General features: G+C 45.8%; 1 protein-coding gene across 2 annotated transcripts in view; it reads left to right on the forward strand.

The window, feature by feature from the left end:
* Positions 1 to 10,760, forward strand: part of ARID1A (AT-rich interaction domain 1A) — a 113,222-nt gene that overhangs the window by 81,536 nt on the left and 20,926 nt on the right. For both annotated transcript variants that reach the window (XM_019512481.1, XM_019512480.1), the window contains exons 5-10: positions 1,294 to 1,534; positions 1,953 to 2,042; positions 2,729 to 2,896; positions 3,403 to 3,718; positions 4,729 to 4,874; positions 4,963 to 5,072. In XM_019512481.1, the coding sequence (XP_019368026.1) occupies positions 1,294 to 1,534; positions 1,953 to 2,042; positions 2,729 to 2,896; positions 3,403 to 3,718; positions 4,729 to 4,874; positions 4,963 to 5,072 (1,071 nt within the window). The remainder of the gene's footprint in view (positions 1 to 1,293; positions 1,535 to 1,952; positions 2,043 to 2,728; positions 2,897 to 3,402; positions 3,719 to 4,728; positions 4,875 to 4,962; positions 5,073 to 10,760) is intronic.

Below are 10,760 nucleotides of genomic sequence, written 5' to 3' on the forward strand. Positions count from 1 at the left end.
TTTTATATGTAATGTGTTTTCTTGAATTCCACCATCTATCTTAAGTGGTGGGTGACAAATATGAGTATGTACAAGGTTTGCTGCACTTGGTTTAGGTTTAGGCAGCTTACTTATGAGTAAATATACAGGGGTTTGCCACTGCTGGGAGCATGGCAAGTAGCCTGAAATAAGTTACTTGGCATGGGGGAAGGGCTGGTGGTATCAGAGAAAGCTAGTGGCTCTGCAGGAGCATTGGTGGGTCTATGGATCTAGTGTGTAAAGTACCCAGGACTTTGTCTTAGTCTTTCATTGTGCTCTGGCACGTGTCTAAGCATGATCTCTTTGTGCCACAGATTGTCTTTACATCTGTGTCTTGTATAGCACCAAGGATATTAATAATTAACTCTACTTATAGTTATAACTTGTTAGTCAAGAGCTCCCCACATATGCATGCTGCTAAATACAAAACTCTGTGATATATCAGCTTGCTTTCTTTATGCTGCAGTTTTCTAGCTACTCCTGTGCCAATTTAGGGCATTGAAACTAGTTCAAACAGGACTCTGCGCTTGCTTCATTCTCAAGGTGGATGTATGCAGCAGGGAGGGCCTTCTCTGTGTTTTTGCCTTTAGCAAAAACTGAATCTTAGTTCTGTAAAAAGAAATTTGTTCATTTCCAATATCTGTGAAAAAAGGGAAGTGGGCAGCCCAAAGAATGCCTTATGGTTTGCTTTAAATCTCTGTGTCGAGTTTGTTGTATTTTTGTCCGTCTCGAGCTTCCCAAACCATCTGAGGTCTGTGAATGGACTGAGGTTAGACGGGATTTCTCAGACTCTTTCCAAGGGTGAGCCACATCTGATTTTTGTGGACAATCTCTCTTCCTAGTCATGATCACATGGACTGTCTCTTCTTCCATTTTCTGTCTTGGGCATGTGGTTGTGGCAACCACAGCAGTGCCTTACAAAGGAGAATATATTCTTCTTTTTCTTTTAATATAATCCAGCATCTCTGGAAACAAGTACGAGAATTAGCACCATGTGGCCAGCCAACTCTTTGGCCCACCAGCAAGCACTCCCCAGACCAGCTGGGGTCTGGGTTCGGGGATGGGCAACCAGGGTGAGAGATGTTGTTTCAGTTACTTGGGTCTGTGCTACAGATGTCCTAACGGATGGTAACAAAACCTGGGTTCATGGACTGTTGTTTGTTGTATGGTTGAGGGGGGGATGCAGTTGAATTCTGAGAAATTCTATTTCCAGATGGTGCATGGGAGAATAGACTGACTTCTGTCCCTTCTTGCGTGTCTTTCTGTGTATTGCAGGACCTGTCTGGGTCAATAGATGATCTCCCCATGGGTACCGAAGGAGCCCTGAGTCCTGGAGTAAGCACGTCAGGGATATCCAGCAGCCAAGGAGAGCAGAGTAACCCAGCTCAGTCTCCTTTCTCTCCACATACCTCTCCTCACCTACCAGGAATCAGAGGACCTTCCCCTTCCCCTGTTGGATCTCCTGCCAGTGTTGCTCAGTCCCGTTCTGGCCCACTCTCACCTGCTGCTGTACCAGGTAAAGGTATCCAGCCTGTGTATACTTTCTCGTGTCTCTACCAGACCTATGTGAAGAGCCGGATTAAAATGGGCAGTTAAGGAAATTTGTCAGGAGCCAGACTACTTTGACACAGAGGTTCCTGTGCTAATATTTAGTTGTTTAATGGCCATGACTTGCAAGGAGCAGGCTTTTAAATATATGCTGCAAAGCCTTTAGTTGATTAACTGATCATGCCATGGCATGATCTTGTGTGTATTATAAGGAAAAATTAATTTAACTCTTTCCTCTTCCTTTACCCATTGTTTCTCTTCGCCTACCTCCTGTAGACTTTTTTTGTAGCTTCAGTATCTACTGTGATGGCCTCAAGCCTGTGCACTCTGGATTCTCTTGTATGTGATTCTTGAGGATAACATGCTTGCTTCTTTCCATGCTGCAGGCAATCAGATGCCACCCCGACCACCCAGTGGGCAATCGGACAGTATCCTGCATCCTTCCATGAACCAGTCGAATATAGCCCAAGACCGAGGTGTGTGCATGTGTTACAGGTTTCAACTGTACATTTCTGAATGCAAAGCAGGATGTATAAAGGAAAATTATTTGGACTGTGCGCTCTTGAAGCAATCCCCTTTCACGTGTGAGACACTATTGGATAATATTCTGTTTGAAAGATCTGTCACAGCTGTGGAGGTTTGGGATGCATCCCAGCAGAGTTGACTGTTACCAGTCTTCTGGATACCGCATATTTTTGTTTTTTATGTTTTTTTTTTCTTTTTTAAAGAGGCTAGTTCTCTTCAGCTCCTCTTCTCTTCGAAGAGCATCTTCTCTTCAGCTTTTAAAAGAACTTTCTGAGAGGGTTGCTTTTCCAAGAGCCATGGCCTTAAATGTATGGTGTTTTACAACAGTTTTGGGCTCCCGACAGAAGAGCAGAGTTGCTTGGAGAAAGATGAATGTATAGTAAATCAGCATTTGCCAGCTCTTACTATGCAGTGCTGCTGCACACTGCAGATTTTTCCCAGTTAGATTGGCAGTAGAAAGTGAAATATCATTGTGAATGTTGGTAACTTTTTAAAATAGCAATTGCTGTAATATCTGTGCTGGGGCTGTCACTGGAATGTTTTCTCAGGGAATTCCCTTGAGCGCAGGGCGTGTGTGGTAGTAAGCTTTGGGATAATTGTGTCAATAAGTGCCTCGTTTGAATGTCTCGTTGATCAGGTTACATGCAGAGGAATCCTCAGATACCCCAGTATAGCTCCCCTCAGCCTGGCTCTGCCTTATCTCCACGTCAGTCTTCTGGTGGACAGATGCATGCCGGGATGGGACCTTATCAGCAGAACTCCATGGCAAGCTATGGACCGCAGGGGGCTCAGTATGGGCCTCAAGGTAAGAACGTGGGCCAGCTGTATAGGATGAGAAGCTGATGGACCTTTGCTGCAGGACTGTTGAAAGATGCACAGCCCATAGCTATTGTCCTTTGTTGTTAACGGATTGCATCCAGAACACTGATGTGAAAGGGGCTATGCTTTGTGAGCCTTGCTTGAAGATAATGACAGGTCCCACTGCTCAGAGAACTAATTTGCTTGGGTTAGAGAACTTCTTGGTACTGGACTGAAAGCCCTCAGATAGCACATCCAGCATTGGAGACCTGATGATCCTTTTCCTCTTCTGATGGGCTCAATAGTTCCATAGTGCTTTTGAGTTGATGCTGTTTGTTGTTTTAAGACATCATTTTATGTGGATTAGTTGTAAATACTTTGACTTCATGCGGGTGTGCTAGAATCCCCCCTCACCTTCCTGATCTTTTGTCTGCAACCTTTTAATTGAAGATTTGTGTGGCAGGTCAGATGCTATCTTGCTGAATGTCGCCCTTCTCCGCTTTGTCTCTGCAGGAGGCTATCCCAGGCAGCCAAACTACAATGCCATGCCCAATGCCAACTACCCCAGTCCCGGAATGGGAGGAACCATGAACCCAATGGGAGCAGGGAGCCAGATGCATGGCCAGACTGGTGTGCCACCTTATACTGGGCTTCCCCCGGGAAGGATGAGCCATGCAACCATGGGGAACAGGCCCTATGGACCCAACATGGCAAATATGCCTCCTCAGGTGGGAACAGGGATGTGTCCCCCGCCAGGTGGCATGAACCGGAAAGCACAAGAAGCAGCTGCTGCTGCCATGCATGCTGCTGCCAACTCCATTCAGAACAGGTAAGATGCAAAGTTGCCCTGTGTCTCTGTGTATCCTCAACCCTTTCCTTCAGCATTTCTGGGGCTGACCCTGCATTTAGCCTTCAGAAGGACAGGCCCTCCAAGAAGTCGTTTCCATCACTGAAGGTTTAGGGAGGTACAAATGCAGTGTTTGGCTTCATGACACATTTGAGTTCAAATGTGGCTTGCAATTTTATGCAGCTTTTCCCGTGAGCAGAGATGCCTTGCTTGATTTTGAGACCTTGCCTGTGTTAGCTGTTTTGTTGCTCAGGTAGAGTGTAAGATGGAGCATGCCTGGAAGAGCCAATAAATCCAGCAGGCTGTCCTTTTTGCTTCTTTTTGTCAGTCAGGGTATGAAACTTAAGTGCTATTCACATTTTCCTGTAGTCTTGATGAGCACTAGAACAGGGCAAAGCAGGATTTGGAATTCGGTCCCACAGGGAAGAGCAGCATGATTTGTACAACGAAGGGGAGAGTTATGTTGGATATGAATGCCAACCAGGGTGGCCAGGAGAGCACATAGGCTGGGATGTCTTAGGTGCCACTGAGAACCGATCGAGCATCCTGTCTTCGGGTTTTGTATGACCACCTGTTGCCTGATCATACAGGATCCCGCTAGTGAAATTTTAGAGTTCGTAGTGGGAGGTGTGGAAGCATAGAGGCTTTTTAAAATTGAAAACCAAGTTTCAGTACACTTGAGTTAGTTGAGTAGGATGCTACAGCCTCCATTGCAGAGAGAAATAATGGTTAATTTAGACAGGGTTCAACTTGGGGATCCAGCCAAGAGGTAAAATTTTCACAAGTGCTGAAGTCCCACTTTTTCAAAACTGTTTTGAGCCCAGACTCACTTTTGAAAATTAGGGTTTAGACTATGATGTAGTTTAGGTGTTCCTGATGGAAAAAGCATTCTTCCTTAGCTTGTTAGTTTTGTTTCAGCTGCAGCAGTGCCTCTATTAGCAAGCCCATACCAGTACAATACAAGACCCTAATGCTTTTGTTCCCTTCCTCAGGCCACCTGGCTATCCCAACATGAACCAAGGTGGAGTGATGGGGACTGGGCCTCCTTATGGACAAGGAATCAACAGTATGGCTGGCATGATAAACCCCCAGGGTGCTCCATATCCCATGGGAGCAAATATGGCTAACAACTCCGCAGGTAAGCCATTGCTGACCCGCAGCAGTTCACTGGATTTCATGGTACTGGATTGAAATACAGTGTTTGAAGATTCTGTTTAATTTTCTAGGGATGGCAGCAAGTCCTGAGATGATGGGCCTTGGGGATGTCAAACTAACACCTGCAGCTAAAATGAACAACAAGGCAGATGGGACGCCAAAAACAGAATCCAAGTCAAAGGTAAAGCGTGTCTTCCTGTTGTCTTCCCAGGTGTCAGGGAAGTGGGAGAACATGACCTTTGTACACCAGTTTTAATTGAGCATGTGTTCAGGACCACGGTCTAATGGCACAACTCTGTTCAGTGCCTGATGAGTGTGTTCCACTTGCATTTAAAATGATAGCATGATTCTTGAAGGAAGGTCTGCGTGGTTGCCTTTTGTCTGCATCCCACCTATGAAATCTATTTATCTGTCTGACCGTTTATCATGTTACTTATGAAACACTGCACCTTCATGGCCCAATCCTGGTGGGTGACCTGATGTCTGCAGCGCTTCTGACCTCACACAGGCAAATTTGCCATTATATTTGGGTGGCAGGTTGTGTCAGAATAGGCTCCAATTCTGTGTTTGGCATTGTTCCCATTTATTATTGTGGTGCTGTTGTAATGGTGCTTGAAGACGCCAATCAGGAGCCCGCACATGAGGGGTTATATATGCAGACATGTACGCTGATTTGGTCTTTGCCCAAGGAGATTGTCATCTTTCCCCTCAAAGTATCAGTGTAAATGTTACTTTCTCTGTCTTCTGCAACTGTGGTCCATTAGACCAGGAAATCCCATATCTCCTTTAATAGAGTGACTATAGTGGTCGCGCACCTGCCAAAAACTGATATTTTCTCCTTTCACCCCTTATATTGGTAGGAAACCAAATCTGTTGTTATATCAGAGTTCATCTATAACCTCTACCATTATGATACAGAATATTGAATGTGCGTTTCCTAAAGATACTGTCTCTACAGAATTCCCCTTCCCTGGTCTTAATGACTGTAGCAAGATGAGAACTCCTCAGCTTTCAAAGGCTTTGACCTTCAGAGGGCAGCAGTAGAGGAGGCATAGTGTTTGTCAGCCCTCTCGCGAGTCTAATATGTATACCATCCTCACAAACACTCCTGTTGGGCCCTTGCCTCTTGGCGGTGATGGGGAAAGCTCCCTGCTGGATATGGCATTGAAGGCACATGGTGGTACCGAGAGACCACCTGATTTACTCATGTCTTCCAGTCAAGCTACCTCGAGTATACCATAGCAGTCGGCATTTGGTGCAAGTGTGGTTTGATGGACCGGGGCTGAGTGACTGCACGCACAACTTGGTATTTCCCCCAGCAGTTAGTGCCTAGTTGGGCTCCTGCCTGTGCAGTATGGTTCAGTGTTCTTCTCTGTCCTGAGGTTTTCTTTGGAAGATCAGTGCTAGAGTTACAGGATTCCTGTGTCTTATGTGGAGTCAAGCTGCTTTGTGTACTGGTGTCTATGCTAGCTCCATTAGTAGTAGATTATTGGTCGCTTTTTAACATCTCCTGTTTTTAATTTGAAGAATAGAAAAGCCTTGGAGCTACAGGTGACCAGGTCAGTGAAGCACAGCTGTAGTCAGGAAAATGAAGTGGTTGGCTGCATAGCCTGACTTAGCTGACCGTGGTATACAGAGGTGCCAAAATGGATCACAGATGTTTCCCCATGCTCTTGTAAAATGTGGCCAGCACCTCCAGATGCTTTCTTGAGGCATGGCAGGTCTTGTGTGAGGGTTTTCTCAGGGCATTCGGAAGACCAAAGCGTGAGTTTGCCAAACCACTGAATGTTGAGTTTCTGTCTCACTTGCCTAAGTACAGACCCATCTCTCTCAGAGAACCTGGCAAGCCAGCTTCAGTAAGTCAATGAAGGTCAGATCAAGGTGGTCTAGGGCACCATAAATATGGCAGACACTCCCAAGAGACATCCCTGGAAATGGTGCAAGTATCCAACTCCTGGACATCTTGTACCCTCCACCGCCTGTGCAATGGCCTGCTGAAACCTGTGGAGTGCATCAGCATCCATCCACTCTGGCCACGTTCGACTGAGCAGACAGTTTATTAAATCACTTCCAGGAGACTCTTTACCTTCCCAGTACAGGGCTGGGTTTGGTAGTTATGGTACCAGAGACATCAGTGGCATTTGTACACATGTATGCGTCACAGCGCCAGGCGCTTTTAAAAGCACCTGGTGCTGCATCGCATGCATTTGTATAAATGGTGAAATGTGTGTCAGTGGCAGCACACTTTTTTTGAATTAAAATACACTGAAGGTTCAAAAGCGCACAGCTGCCACTTTCTGCACACTGATGCGCATTTCACCATTTATACAAATGCGTGCAATGCAGGACTGGGTGCGTCGGCTTGCCTGCTCCGCAGACTCAATTAATTGAGTCTGCTCCAACGCGCTGGATTTCTGGCGCGTTGGAGCAGACAAAGGTACATATGTAAATGCTCCAGAACACCAGGGATGTTGGTAACGTTTAGCCAGAAAGACTCAAAGTGACTTTTGGATAGGTTGGAATATAAACCTGATAAATAAATCTGTTCGAATGCAAAGTATCAATCTGCCGGTCTTTGGCACAACTGATTACCACACATCTCTGTTCAAATACAGTTGTTTTGAATAGGGACAGTCAGTCTCTCAATCTGAGTCTTCTGTAAGACCATTCACAGGACTAAAGACCCCCTTGTATCCAAAGAATGTCTGAGATATAATCCATGCAGCCTTGACTGATAGCACGAGATGCACCCAACACAACAGCCCGTACTATGGCTAGAGCAGCAGGCAAGAGAAGATCGCCCTGGCTCCAGTCTTCATGGATTCCAAGGAAGGTCTAAACAGCCAAGGACTTTTCTTTCAGAGGGCAACGAACTCTTCAATTGAGATGCGGACGAGGCCCGTCAGAAAAGAAGCAAGCAAGAGCACAGGGCTTGGGAGCATTCCTTTTGAATTATTGTTCACAACCTTGAAGGGACTCAAGAATTGCCAAGACTTGATCTGTGCTGTTGCTGCATGGCCTGTGTCTTCCCTTTGTCACCAGCCTTGAGAGTCTGGCAGAGGCTTTGGGTTGTGACCTATTTGCTGTTTCTCCCACCTTGGGCAGCTGCCTCTTAATTTTGGGCCAGTGGGTCTGGAAATTGTGAAAAGGCTATCGTGTTCTTGCACACACTTTATCTCCCTGCCTACTTTATTTTCAGTGACCCTTTTTGAGATTTATTCTGTTAAAACAAAAGGGGGATGTCCTTCTGCAAATGTTAGCGGTGTAGGAAGTGCCTGTGGAGTTCTGGAAGCAGGATTTTATTCCTGTTATGTTCTCAGCTCAGTGAAAAGTTGGCATCCCATTCTGGACTTCTGACAATTGGTTTTGTGATTTCAAGGTCAGGACAGTAACTTTAGCTTCTACAATTCCCTTGCTAGGTTCTCAAGATTGGCTCATTGTACTTGACCCACAAGAAGCCTGCTTTATATATTCACTTGGTTGATCTGCAGGAATATCTCTCATTCCTAGTGGAAAAGTCTCTACTAGTAGAGGAGCCTGTGCTGCAAAAAAATAGCTATGTTTTATGTCAACTGATAAGGGAAAGCACAATAATTTCAGCTCTGAGGCAGGTGCATATTGAATCAAATATGCCACTTCCTTGGCTCCCATAGCACCTTGGCAGACCAACTCAGCAGGCAAGCATAAGTGGCCTGTCAAACTCAATCCTGCCAAATGTTCCTTTTTTCCAAGCAGAGATCCCTAGAAATACCTGCGCTAGCTGTGGACCAGGGTGCAGTCAGACATTTTGTTCCAGAGGCAGTTCAAGCCAAGGTCCCCTGCGAGATGCTCCTCTCTCTTCTGGGTCATTGGGACTAAGTTGCACCTTACTTCAAAACTGAAGCCAGATGCAGGGCTGGTGCTGACTGTGGCCTTAGCATAGATCTAGCAATTCTGGTATTTTGGTCTGATGGAAACCTTTCAATACAGTCCTTCATCATTACTTTACCTGCCCTGCTGAACAGTGCTGTGAAACGATCTGGTCTTGCTCACAGACCCAACTTTAACTCTGTCAACTTGGACATTGGCTGGATGATGTCTACTGAAAGTGCTATTCTGTACCCTCCACCTCCCCGTTTAGCATTGGATAGCAATCTGGTTGCTCTTTGAGCATCTCAGCATCAGTTGTTTCCTTTGACATTGCTCGCTCCCCCATTGCTGAACTGCCTTCCAGCTGTGAAATAATATGGGCTTTGACAGCTCTGTAGGGTCCCTTTAGCATTAGTACCTGCACATCGCCTTCCTATCCAGGCTGCACTGTCATTTACCCCCTGTACCAGTAAGTGTATTGAAGGCCTCTTCCCCTTCTAACCCTCCCTCTTTAAGAAGGCCCTCTAGGCCCCCATTGTAAGTGGGATTGAGGGATCCTCCAATGTGAGCATTTAGCAACCTGCTTCCCTGAAACGCATATGAAATCCATTTTGGTGGCCATTATATCAGTTTGAAGGGCAGGAGAAAGCATGGCCTTTCATGGTCTTTCTGCAGTGTTTTTAAGGATGGACCTTGTCCCAGGTTTCCGAGGTTTTTCAGAACTGTGACCCATTTCTTTTTCATCTCCCAAGTCTACTTCTCAAAACCCGTACTCAGCTTCAAGAAAGATTAAACTTTTATGGTAGTAAGACTGCTGTCTTCACATAGACAAGACGGATGCTTGGGACTATGCTTAGACTAACACCTCTCCGCAGGAGAGGTGAAGGGCGGGTGCAGTATCATCCTTTTCTGATTTAAGGTCTGTAAGTATATGGAGATTGGCTAATTTATCACAAATTCACCCCCTAGTCCGATTAATGACTTGGTGTTTCTTGCGTGTTACAAGAATGCCCCTGTCTCTGGAGTGTGTAGGGTAACTATGAAATGAAAAGGGTAGGGGGGAGATGTTTCTGATGATTGAAGAGCTGAGGGATGGCTCCATATCATCCTGGAACTTGAAGGAATGCCTGGTCAAAAAAAGGCTCCTTCCGTCTTGTAAAGTCATTTTCTTAGCGGCAGCGACTTCAGCTCATACGTGGTGCTGCAGACTTGCCCCACGTTTCTCTAAGTGGTGCTAGAGTTTCTTTAATGATCCTGTTTTCTTACATCTGCATGCCCAACCTGGGCAGTTTTCCACGTGTATCACCACCAATCCAGGCATCGGTTTTGTTAGCTTTTCTACTTGTCGTGGACTAGAGTCCTTCAAATCTACTTGACATCAGTTTGCTAGCTAGTACTGAGAACAATGGGCCCACACCTCTGTGGATGCCTCATTGTACATGTTTCTATGGCTTGCCTCATTTGGAACTAGAAAGCCCTCGTTAAAGTTCTCTTTCGTTTAAGTTGGGGCTGCCAGCAGAGCTGCCGTGGGTACTTCAGTTGTTGACCTAAAGCTGTTACGTGGACCCTTTGACCCAGACACTTCTGCAGAACTGCTTGGATTCAGTGTCCAAGAGAATTCTGCTTTGGACTCTGCTCCAAATCCTGTTTCCGGGGTGGAGGATAACACAACTCTCCCTTCCACTTACCTCCAAAACAGCTCTCATCCAGGTACCTCTCGGATACGGTTAGCCAACTTGTTACACAAAGTTCTTTCTAATTAGCGTCCTTTTCTGCAGACAGGAAGGGTGTTTGGTATTGTACCATCGGGGTACTTTTCTTCTATGTCTGGAGGTAAACAAGAGAGGAGGCAACGAGGGAAGAGAGAAATTTCTCTTGAGGCTGCTGGCATTGTACAAAATCTGATCAGAAGCTGCAACAGATTGACTCATTAGGGAAAGAAAAATTTCTAAGGGAAGCAATCCTCTTGCAGGATATGTGCCCACCCATTCTCCTCCCACCAAGTGCTTTGCATCTAGGC

This window comes from Gavialis gangeticus, unplaced genomic scaffold (assembly GCF_001723915.1).
Source record: "Gavialis gangeticus isolate Ggan-Ray unplaced genomic scaffold, GavGan_comp1, whole genome shotgun sequence".
Taxonomy (NCBI): Eukaryota; Metazoa; Chordata; order Crocodylia; family Gavialidae; genus Gavialis; species Gavialis gangeticus.